The 12,351-nt window shown below is 39.4% G+C and overlaps 1 protein-coding gene across 3 annotated transcripts; it reads left to right on the top strand.

Annotated features, from left to right (window-relative positions):
• Positions 1–2,148: 2,148 nt before the first annotated feature.
• CCT6A (chaperonin containing TCP1 subunit 6A) lies at positions 2,149–12,351 on the top strand. 3 transcript variants are annotated; one of them, XM_007452662.1, is made up of 15 exons: positions 2,302–2,346; positions 2,440–2,453; positions 2,902–2,965; positions 4,383–4,517; positions 5,379–5,552; positions 6,309–6,412; positions 7,019–7,129; positions 7,361–7,520; positions 7,608–7,690; positions 8,349–8,445; positions 8,969–9,116; positions 9,537–9,670; positions 10,218–10,320; positions 11,494–11,566; positions 11,830–12,351. In XM_007452662.1, the coding sequence occupies exons 1-15, from the start codon at positions 2,317–2,319 to the stop codon at positions 11,900–11,902; spliced, it is 1,503 nt and encodes a 500-aa protein (XP_007452724.1). In that variant the 5' UTR covers positions 2,302–2,316; the 3' UTR covers positions 11,903–12,351. The 3 variants fall into 3 exon arrangements, with proteins under 3 accessions (XP_007452723.1, XP_007452725.1, XP_007452724.1); XM_007452661.1 differs by having other exon boundaries at positions 2,149–2,453; positions 11,830–12,222; XM_007452663.1 differs by lacking the exon at positions 4,383–4,517 and having other exon boundaries at positions 2,149–2,453.

Raw genomic sequence — 12,351 nt, 5'->3', positions numbered from 1 at the left:
TGGATATACTTTGTATATTTCATATATTCACGTATATAATTCTGCATCCCGCTTTTATGGATACATAAATTGGGGGGGCTGCAAAAATGGAAACATTATAAATTTTTAAAATATAGTCAATGTTAATATCTTTTTAAATTTTTATTTGGCTGCGCCAGGTCTTAGTTTAACACACAGGATGTTTTAGCTGCAGCACGTTGGATCTAGTTCCCTGACCAGGGATGGAACTCGGGCCCCCTGAACTGGGAGTGCGGAGCCTTAGCCACTGGACCACCAGGGAAGTCCCCAATGTTAATATTTTGATGCATATCCTCTGTCCTTTTTTGAATAGATGCATGGGGAATGGTTAAAAAACTGAGAACATATTATACATGCTATTTAAAACATGATTTTCCCCCTTATTTATGTTATTAAAAATGTTTCATCACCTTCTGCATGGACTTTTCAACCCCTTTCTTTCTGATTGCCTTATCCTCAGTCTTCTCCCTTAGTTCATCCTCCATTCCACCTCCAGTGTTATCTTCATCACTAGTTCTTTGGGTGGATTCTCACCAAAGAATCCAGCTGGCAGGCTTAGGCCCAGACTTCTTAACTAGCAAACCAGGCCCTAACAGTCAGGACAGGCTACTTCACCAGATTTGTCTCTTGCAAATCTTATCCACCCGCCTTCCGCTGGGCATGCCAGGCCCTTCCACTGTCATTCTCTGTCTGATATCACTCTCCTAAGCCCTCTTCTCCTGCAAAGTATCTATGTATCATTCAAAACTTACCTCCTCCAAGAAGCCTTCCCTGATACTCTGAGTTAATACATTTGTGCTCAGAGCACTGCATTCATCCCTTAAATAAAACATCCTATACTTTACTGTCACTGTTTTACAAGTTTATCTCCCTAACTAGGCTACCTGCTTCTTGAGGATTAAGGATCTCCAGAACTAATCATGCATCTCCTTCTACTGTGTAACTCAAACTTAGATGCTTTCGTGATTCTCAAATACACAAAGTCACTTAAAAGCATTATATACCACGGCAGTCGCTAGGACAAGACTGGGAACAATCTAAATGTTAACCAGTAGGTGACTGGCTAATCAGGTCATTCTTATAAAGAATATCATGCAGCTGTTAATAAGAATGAAGAAGACGTATTTGTATTGATATGTAACAATCTCCAAGATACTTTAAGTGTAACACACCAAATAGTGCATATTATAAATTGCCATTTTGTGTGGCGGAAATGTCTTATATTTATATACGCATTTATTTAGAAATTCAGAGAGCATCTGAGGAATTCACACTATCTAAAGGAAACTTATGTAGCTAAAGGTACATGCCAGGAGGAAGTTGAACTAGAGGAGGGAGGAAGACCTTTCACCATATACCCTTTGGCACCTTCTGAATTCTGAACAGTTTTAGTCATTACCTATAAAAATAAAATACAAAACATCAGTGAATACCTGGTATCTAGGCAGGGGGCGAGAACTGGATACTAGAAAACAGTTGTGTACATCTTTCAGAATAAAGGAGTCCTCTCAAAGGCTGGACACCACTGCTCAACGAAGTTTGAGTTTTCAAAACTGCTTTGAGGGCCTGAAGCCTCAGCACTGTGTCGTGTGCCCGAAGGGTGGACTGACTCTTGCTTTTCCTCAATTGCCATCGCACCAATCAGGTAGCTTTCTAAAGGCTTCTAGCACTTTCCACCTCGCATTATATCTCTTCGTCTTCCCTACGCCTAAAACACCTACGATACTGGGCGAGGGTCCTTATCAGATCCACTCTGTTACCCCCGCACAGCACCTAGAACACCGTCCAGCACACAGTACACAGTCAAGAAAACTAGTGACCGGGATGAAAGCAGCAAGGCGATAAAAAGGGCAAACGGCGCGAGTGGGGGAGGGAGAAGGCCCACCCTACACCCTGCGGCCGGAGACCTCCGGGAAAGAGCAGCCACCTCTCCCCTCACGCCCTGACGCACGCGGCCAACAAGCCCGCTCCGCCTACGCCCTCAGGTCCGGGGTCAGCAAAACCGGGCGCTGGGTAGCGCACTGGGGATCCTGCAAGCCCTGCTTGCCAGGGGGAAACGCTCCTCCCAACCTCAATGGCGCCGCGGCCAACGCGAGGGGCGGGGCTACGTGCGGCCGCGACCCAATGAGTGGCACCGGTCGACCCGAGGCCCAATGGCGGCGGCGCGCGGGCACGCTGGAGGCTGGCCCGGCGCGCCCGACTTTTCCAGAAGACCCGGATAGCGCCTCCCAGCCACGCTGAACGGGCTTTGGGCTTTCCGGACGCCGGGTTACCTCATTTTTTTCTGCTGGGTCAGCTATGGCGGCCGTGAAGACCCTGAATCCCAAGGCTGAGGTGGCCCGAGCCCAGGCGGCGTTGGCGGTCAATATCAGCGCGGCCCGGGGGCTGCAGGACGTGCTGAGGACCAACTTGGGGCCTAAGGGCACCATGAAGATGTAAGGCGGGGCTGGCGGGGAGGGCTGGACTGGCACCACGCACCTCGCGCTGTCGCGGGCCTGCGTCGGGGACCGAGGCCTAGAGCTCGCCGCCTCCGGGCCTCTGCGCTCGCCGCGGCGGCCTTTCTTCCCCGCATTGTCCTGGGTCGGTCCTATTTCTTGCCCTGGCCGTTTCCTTTGGTGGTCGATGCCGCCTCCGCCAAGAACAAAGCTGCCCGCGTGCGCGGCGCGGCCCTCCCCGCCCCCCGCGCTTGGGACCTAAGAGACCCTGAGGACTGTTTCCTAGACGGGAGGGGGTGGGCATTGCACCATTCCTGTTACCGGAATTAGAGAACCAACCCTTGGCCCTAGCTCCTGAGGATCTGGGTAAAGCCCGATTTTTATGGGCCTATTAATTTAGTCTCCATTGAAAAAGTCACACTGTGATTCATTTCTGCCCATTGAACAGGCTTGTTTCTGGTGCTGGAGACATCAAGCTCACTAAAGATGGAAATGTGCTGCTTCATGAAATGGTGAGAGGCTGCTAGACTAGGTCCAAAATGTCTCGGTTTTCCGTAGTACACTTGATTTGTAGGAAGACTTTTACTATTTTACAAAGTTGGAGAAAATCATATTCATCCTTCTCAACAGGTAGTTTTCCAGACAACGGAAGAAGTAGAAAAAATGTAATCAGTACTGTTGTTGATAGTACGATACAGTGAGAGCTCTGGAATCTAATAAACTTCCTTTTGAATCCCCTGCCCTTGCCATTTAAGGCCTTTGTTAAAGGGTTTTAATTACTAAAATTCTAATAAAAACTGAGAGCCATTGACATAATCAGGGAAGCAAAATGCGACAGGATGGTTATACTTTTTCAAACAGCATTTCTTTTGTTATATCACACTTCTCCACCACCAACTGAAGGAGAAATAAAACTACCATTTTTAAAGTCCCAGTGACTAAGAATCTGAGGTTACGAGAAGAGCAGTCATTTTACTCATCCCTAAGTTTCCAAAACCTAACAGTTCAAATCCTAGAAAAGGAAATGACTTGCCTATGTTTTGAGTTTAGAGTAAAATTTAGGGTTTTGATAATAGCATATCATGCCTTCAACATTCCAGGTGTTTGTAAATATCTTCAGTAAGGAATAGCTAACCTAGAAGGTGTAGTTTTTGTTTCGTGGCTTAAGTGGTGGCCTGTCCTAGCAGAGAACAGTAGGAGCCATAGTTAGTTTAAACTTGATGTCAGAAAAGCCGTCCCTACATGACTTTTAAATTTTCACTAATTGAATGATAGTCTGCTTAGATTCTTAAAACTGTGAGTGTCCCCAAAGACATAAAAGACTGGACAACTGTACAGGATTAAAGGAGTATAAGAAGACAAAAGCAGTGCAGGAGCCATGTTGGAGCCTTTGTAATTAAGAATCTGTGGGTGACAAACAATGAATATTCTGTTTTTCCAAAACCTTTCCAGAGTGACTTAGCATCCACTGATGATCTTTGCTAAAGAGGCTAAGTTTTTCTTTTCTTTTCTTTTTTATTTTAATTATTTGTTCAGTGCCAAGTAAACTGGGCAGCCGGGCTTTCATTTAAAAGGCACTTGGTTTATTCTCAAAAGAATCTTAAATTTGTCATAAAGAGGCATGCATGGAGCATGGATTTGAAATTATTGTTCTTGTTAGTTCTTATCACCTTGAGTTAACCTTAAGTGGGTCTCACATTTCCTCATCAGTAAAGTGGAAATAATCTGAGAAGGAAACAAATTTACATATGAAGGTGTTTCTGTCATCATAAACTGATAGCTAATGGTGAGTTTTTAATCACAGTAATATGTAGCTGTACACTTGGGCATTTTGTGCAGATAGATTAGCCCTTCACACATTTTAAGGTATATTTGGACTGTTTTCATTTTTAAGTTGTTCCACGAATTTTTTTCTTTCTCTACCTGCAGCAAATTCAACACCCAACAGCCTCCTTAATAGCCAAAGTAGCAACAGCCCAGGATGACATAACTGGTGATGGTACTACTTCCAATGTCCTAATTATTGGAGAGCTCCTGAAGCAGGCGGATCTCTACATTTCTGAAGTATACATGATTCTCTTGTTTCTGTGATATTTTATTGTGTATAGGAAATAATCTTACTTTTACTTATAAAAACTGATGTGCTAGTGGTAACTGAGGCCATATAATAGAATGTAAAGAGCATGGGGTTAAATATGGGAACAGGGGTCTGTATCCTACTCTGACACAAATTTACTATGATCCTGGATGAGCTGAAGAATCTTCCTTGGCCTGAAATGTGTTTTTTATCAAGTTGCATTACATATACAGTTTTTATATGCCTATAACAGATTAATAATTGTGGTGTAGAAATGGAATATTCAGGATTAGGCATATTTTTAAGGAAAAAGCTAACAAAAACCTTGGATTTAAATAAGAATACTAAAACTCTTTTAGCCCTCAGTAGTTCCAAGGTTAAAGCAAACCTCAGTGAGTACTAATCTGATGTTAGGAAGAATTTCCTGGGAAGAGAGAGAAAGCAGACTCTTAGTCTCCCTGTTTATTTTATTAGTAAATGGTGTGAATTAATTTCATATCACCTATAGGAAAGATATAATGGACCTATTGACTGCCAATTGTTAGGACACAGTTTTGAGTTTTGGGCATTATCCCTTGTGGTTTGCACAGTGAACACCCAAGTGTGCTTTATAGTTCCCTTGGCTTTGACTCTGTGCTAGAGCAATGTCTGTTCTTTTCCTCTGCATTGAAAGGGCTATTTATCCTTTTAAATGTATTCAGAAAGTCAGCACATTATATTAATTGTGTTTAAGGGTATGAATGATCCAGAATATCCCTTCATAAATTTGCTTTATCGTGAGCTATAGTTGCATCTAACTGAAGGTCTCTGTTGTTAGTGGCGGTTTTGTAATTGTGTGTTTATTATAGGGTCTTCATCCCAGAATAATTACAGAAGGATTTGAAGCTGCAAAGGAAAAGGCACTTCAGTTTTTGGAACAAGTCAAAGTAAGCAAAGAGATGGACAGGGAAACACTTATAGATGTGGCCAGAACATCTCTGCGTACTAAAGTTCATGCTGAACTTGCTGATGTCTTAACAGAGGTATGTGTTAAATTTGGTATGTGTCTGGTACATTACACCTATACTGAAAACCCCTGGCAACTGGAAACATCAGTATTCTTACTAATTCCAGTTATAGAGTGCCATCTGAAGTCTTCACAGTACCATCCTGTGTGGAGTAAGTAGGTTCATTTTTATGGCAGTGATAACCTGATCTGTGGCCCTAAAAATAGAAAAAATAAGTAAAGTGAGAAAATCATAATAGCATACCTGGCCAGGTTATGAAGGTATAATCAGAGCTTTCAGTAAAAGAGGTTTCTAAAATGGAGATTTCCTTATTAAAAAGCCGCTAGTAGTAGAGATGTCAGTGATCCTTTAGGTAATTACACATTGAGGTTTCAGAAATGTGGATGACTTCAGCCCTTTACAAATAATGCATTCTATTAGCGTGTAAAAAAAGATTTAGGGGGCTTCCCTGGTGGCGCAGTGGTTGAGAGTCCACCTGCCAATGCAGGGGACACAGGTTCGTGCCCTGGTCTGGGAAGATCCCACGTGCCGCGGAGCGGCTGGGCCCGTGAGCCGTGGCCGCTGAGCCTGTGTGTCCGGAGCCTGTGCTCCGCAACGGGAGAGGCCACAACAGTGAGAGGCCCGTGTACCACAAAAAAAAAAAAAAGACTTAGATCAGTACAGAGATTTTTAAAGACGAGAAGCTGTCTGCTTTAAACTTTTCTGAAGAATAAACATAAGTGTCTCAACTTCTGCTAGTCAAATTCATTGAATGGTTATACTCTGTTGCAGGCTGTAGTGGACTCCATTTTAGCCATTAAAAAACAAGATGAACCTATTGACCTCTTCATGGTTGAGATCATGGAGATGAAACATAAATCTGAAACCGATACAAGGTAGGTGGTAGAATGCCATGAAATAGTGTTTACAAACTTGAAGGAGTTTATACAATACATATATTTTGCCTGTTTTTTTTTTTTTGTCTTTGAATTAACGTATATTGCCTAGATGAGTATTTCATTTACTCAGTAGTATCTATTTCTTCTTGAAATGAAGTTAATGGTATGTATTTTTATATAGAATGATTCTGGAAAGTCGACTACATCAGTTATTTGGCATTTATTGAACAAAGCATATGGGAGACTTCAGGGAATTTTAAAGAAAATTATTTAAAAGACCTAGTTTGAAAGCATTTTTTAAATGAGGTGATCACAGTTTAATAGCCTACCAAACTTGTGACTATTTCTCTGCAGAATCTTCTGCACAAGACGGGGTTGTTACTTTCATTTGAATGGCTTGTTTTTGTCATGTTCTGGAATTCTGCTTTTTCACAATTGAACCTTGCTAGGTATTACCCAAAAGTCCTGTTCAAATAGCTCAAGAAATAAAGCTGATTGTGTGAAAATTATCAATACGGTCTCAATTCATTGTTTTAGTTTTGTTAGCATATGTTACACCCCATCTGGAAATCAATAAGAATATAATTTTATGTTTTGTAACAGCTTGATCAGAGGTCTTGTTTTGGACCATGGGGCACGGCATCCTGATATGAAAAAGAGAGTAGAAGATGTGTACATCCTCACATGCAACGTGTCGTTAGAATATGAAAAAACGTGAGTTTATATATAGCTCCTTAAAAATGGAAGAGAGGTGGAAGAGCTTGATATTTGGGGTAAGTCACTTTTTTGTGAGACTCAGTTTCCCCGCTGTATGGACAATAATGCCTCAATGGGGTTTTGGAAAATTACAGGAAATAGTCTCTGAAATCATACCAGGGGTAGAATTGGAGCTCGGTGACTATTTGCTAAATATTTCCTCCCCTTTCTGTAACTTCCTTTTTTTAGAGAAGTGAATTCTGGCTTTTTTTACAAGAGTGCAGAGGAGAGAGAGAAACTAGTGAAAGCTGAAAGAAAATTCATTGAAGACAGAGTTAAAAAAATAATAGACCTGAAAAAGAAAGTCTGTGGTGATTCAGATAAAGGATTTGTTGTTATTAATCAAAAGGTGAGAAATTTTGTTTTATAAACTAGTGTGTATCTATTTTTATTTTAAAGGTAAAATATTGAAACTTACTTTTTATTGTTGTTATAGGGAATTGACCCCTTTTCCTTAGATGCTCTTGCAAAAGAAGGCATAGTAGCTCTGCGCAGAGCTAAAAGGAGAAATATGGAAAGGTACGGATAGCAGATTATCTGACATGAATTTCACTTATTTTGCAAGTTAACTTAGATTATTCCTTTTTTCCTCTTATTTTTGTGATTTTCTTATTTTTTATTGCGATAAAATATACATAATATAAAATTTATCACATTACCTGTGTTTTCCAGGATCACATTTCTTTTTAAGGATAATATTCCATTGTATGGGTATACCACATTTAGTTTTGTTTATTCCTTTATCTGTCAGTGGACATTTATTTGGGTTTCCACCTTGGCTGTTGTGAATAGTGCTGCTATGATTGTTGATATACTTGTTTTATTTTTAAATGATGACCTATACCGTACATATTTTTCCATGTCAAGAGACAGCATCAAGGGTTTCAGAGGAATACTTTCTTCCAAAGAGCTCACCATGGTGAAGAGCTCTGTGCACCTTTAGATTTCATATCAGAGGAATATTTGCTGACTTAATAGTGGCTTAAATGGAGAGTTAGGAGAATAGACCAGTTTTCAGCAAGTTGGTGGTGAATGGAAAGGCTTAAGCTTAAAATATATTTTAGAATATGATTTTCGCATGTAATTCTGATAAAGATTGCTTTCTAAAAATATTAATCTCTAAACATAACTAATAAAATCCCTTCTGCATCTTCCTTAAAACACTTGAATATTTCAGGCTGACTCTTGCTTGTGGTGGGGTAGCCCTAAATTCTCTTGATGACCTAAATCCTGATTGTTTGGGACATGCAGGACTTGTCTATGAATATACATTGGTAAGTGTATTTTCTTTCCAAAATAATACTACTTTTTGGCTCATGAATTCTTCAGTAGTTAAAAATTCATTCAAACTTTGTTAATACACATTTTGATGATTTATATGTAGTAATGATAAGCCATTGATGGGAAAATCACATTTCTTTTATGTTACTTTTTTTTTTTTTTTTTTTTTTTTTTTTATGACTACGGTTTCTCACTGTTGTGGCCTCTCCCGTTGCGGAGCACAGGCTCTGGATGCGCAGGCTCAGTGACCATGGCTCACGGGCCCAGCCGCTCCGCGGCATGTGGGATCTTCCCAGACCGGGGCACGAACCCGTGTCCCCTGCATCGGCAGGCGGACTCTGAACCACTGCGCCACCAGGGAAGCCCTATGTGACTTTTTAAAAGAAGTTATTTGCTTTAATGTGATTAGTGCTGTGCCTTTTTAATATGCTACTTATTCCTTCATAAAGCCCTCTCGTCTGGTCATTCTTTGCACAACCGTATCCTGGTTTTTGAAAATACTGTCTCTTCACACAGGGAGAAGAGAAGTTCACCTTTATTGAGAACTGTAACAATCCTCGATCGGTCACATTATTGATCAAAGGACCAAATAAGCACACACTTACTCAAATCAAAGATGCAATAAGAGATGGCTTGAGGGCTGTTAAAAATGCTATTGATGATGGTAAGATCATCACTGTATTTATATTCTTTTGCTAGTCTAAAAGGCATGGCTGAATACTGTGTTCTTTTTATCCGTAGTTTACACAGCCAGACACCATGCAAAAGTAAAGTTTTACCTTTAAAATGGCTATGATGGTATGCTAAGTTTTTTCATGGCATGCTATTGTTAAAAGGGGTTACAAATAAATGATCTAATACTAAGAGCTTTCAGGATTTTCCATGTGCTAGTTAAATCATTCTGCTGTTTGATAATGTTGCCTGTATTGCTTTCAAATGTGATACTAAAATTGCTGTGGTTATACTGAATTCTCAAATTGATGGATTTCCTGTGTGTGTTTTAATGTATATATTTTCTTACAATTGCCTCTACAGTTTTATTTTCTTTGTAGCTTAGCATTTCTCTCTTCCTCCCACCCAACAGGCTGTGTAGTTCCGGGTGCTGGTGCAGTGGAAGTGGCAATGGCAGAAGCCCTGATTAAATACAAGCCCAGTGTAAAGGGCAGGGCCCAACTTGGAGTTCAAGCATTTGCTGATGCATTGCTCATTATTCCCAAGGTGTGAATGCTTTAACTGTTTTCTGAGCTACACCAAAATGATTCATCTCATGAAAACTTTTTGCTAATGTGGGTTTTTTCATAATGTGGATTTTGAATAAAAAGGGTTCATCAGTTTTCACCCTAACAGTAGAACAGGTATTTCTTATTATCTAAACGTATTGGTTCCTCTGGAGGGGAGGCGTGAGTATCTGATGTTTCAGATGGCAAGAGATAGCTGTTTTAAGAGGGTTTGCAGTGTGGGGGTACAAACTTGCTTTTTGTTTTTGTTTTAAACTAAGGTTAATACTGTGATTTTTCTATTGTATGCTTATTTGAGGGTACAGTTTATGACCAGTGTATTGCTGGGCTTGGGGTGGATTAGTGAGTTGGTTGGTAATGTGTATCTAGTCATTCTCTGAAGTGAACATAAATACCGGTCTGTTTTCACTTATTAAAGGTTTTTTTTCTTTGTTTTTTTAACTATTAATTGGAAATACTGTTCATTTATTACAGACTTGACTATCTGTTATTAGGTCCTATCTTTTAAATAAATTTGTTTCCTTCAGGTTCTTGCTCAGAACTCTGGTTTTGACCTTCAGGAAACACTAGTTAAAGTTAAAGCAGAGCATTCAGAATCAGGTCAACTTGTGGGTGTAGACTTGAACACAGGTAAGGAGGATGTGACTATTTGTAGGGGGTGAACTAGATACTATAGGTGAGGTAAGACCAGGAAGGATAAAAAAAATGGGAGAGAGAAGAATCTTGGAGTTGCTTTTGCTCTTTGACACCAGTGCTGTCCTGGATCTCTGGGTTCTAAAGTATGATACAAAAATGTAATGACTAGATACAGAAATAAAGGGAATTGAGGAGACATTTGAATAGTTTAGAAGAGTACAGATTTGTTGATATTGCTGAGTTGTGGTAGGTGGTTTGGGTTAATGTTGAAGGGTTTCATGTTGAGCTTGCTTTACTGTTTTTATCAGGGACTTTGATTAAAATGATACATTTCATAATCATACTCATGGGTGAAAAAAGGCCGAGGATAGCAAAAAATGCAGGAAGAGGGAACCAAATCTAATAAAATGAGTGAAGCCCTGATCTCAGGCCAGTGTAATCCAAATTTTACAAGTACAAAGTGGAAGATACCTGAGATACATCTGTGCAGTATGTGTAAGACCTATTATGAACAGCATCATTTACATTCAAGTTAATATAAAAGGTTTCTTTTTCTTTTAATTAACTTTTATTGTAGTATAGTTGATTTACAATGTTGTGTTAGTTTCTGCTGTATGGCAAAGTGAATCAGTTATACATATACATATATCCACTCTTAGATTCTATTCCCATATAGGTCATTACAGAGTATTTAGAGTTCCCTGTGCTATACAGTAGGTTACTATCTATTTTATATATATATATATAGTAGTGTGTATATGTCAATCCCAGTCTCCCAATTAATTTAAAAGGTTTCTGGAATGAGGGTAATGTTAAGCCTGTTTTGCCAGATTATAGTTCAGGTGCTATACTTTAATATGGATAAATAGGAATGTCTCCAGAAAAACAGAGATGTTCAAATATTTGATGACCAAATAGAGCATTCCTATCACTGGAAGCATTCTAAGTGGAGGTCAGCCGCTCATCAAAGCTGCTGTGCACAGGAGTCATGGTCTGGAGTACAACATTGGGCTAATTTGAGGAACTTTGGGTTCTCATAGATAATACTGGAATGAGTGACCATTGATGAGTGAAGCAGCACAAAATACTCTTATTAGTTCTTTCAGACAGTATTCTGATCATATGACCTGCTCTGCATGATTTTAAGAATACTGGGTTACTTTTCAGGTGAGCCAATGGTAGCAGCAGAAGTAGGCGTATGGGATAACTATTGTGTAAAGAAACAGCTTCTTCATTCCTGGTAAGTTTGGGAAAGCCAAAATTATAACATTTGGGGAATATTCATACTCTTTAAAATTGGTATGTTTTGTTTAATTTTCTTTCCATAAGAAAAGGTAATCAGTCAAAAGTAGCAACTAAGGGAGCCTTCTATGTATGGAAAGGAAAGGGGAAACCTGACTGGATATAATTTGTGCAATTTAGTTGGAGATTGAGTTGAATTATGAGTTGAATTAGAGTTCATACCTCAGCCCTGAGTAGTATGGTTTTTTCCCCCCTTTTCAGCACTGTGATTGCCACCAACATTCTCCTGGTTGATGAGATCATGAGAGCTGGAATGTCTTCTCTGAAAGGTTGAATTGAAGCTTCCCTTGTATCATCTGAATCATGAAGATTCTACAGAGTCATCCTAAGAATATAACTATGGAATTTTTGTCCAAGCTTCAAATGATTTTCAAAGGATTTTCTTTTCCCATATAAAAAAAGGAGAGAACACTGGCATCTGTTTAGATTCTGAAGTTCTGATATTATAATTAGAATATTTTTTAAATTGCACTGTAGTGTACACATACAGGCCATACTTACCAATAAACAGAATGTTTTGCTTTAGCTTCAGTGATATAAAAATACATGTTAGATAAGCATATATTATCTACCGTATTAAATATTCCTTGAAAAACATTTTAATGGTTTAAACTTCTGAATGTATTTTAATTTATCTCCAATAGTTCCCCGTCATTAAGCGTTTAAGTTTTCAATTTTTATGCTAGTTATAAATAAGACTTAAGTAACTTAAGGTTTTGAAAG

The sequence above is a fragment of the Lipotes vexillifer genome, unplaced genomic scaffold (assembly GCF_000442215.2).
Source record: "Lipotes vexillifer unplaced genomic scaffold, Lipotes_vexillifer_v1.1 scaffold426, whole genome shotgun sequence".
Taxonomy (NCBI): Eukaryota; Metazoa; Chordata; class Mammalia; order Artiodactyla; family Lipotidae; genus Lipotes; species Lipotes vexillifer.
This window is presented reverse-complemented; position numbering and strand designations above follow the sequence as displayed.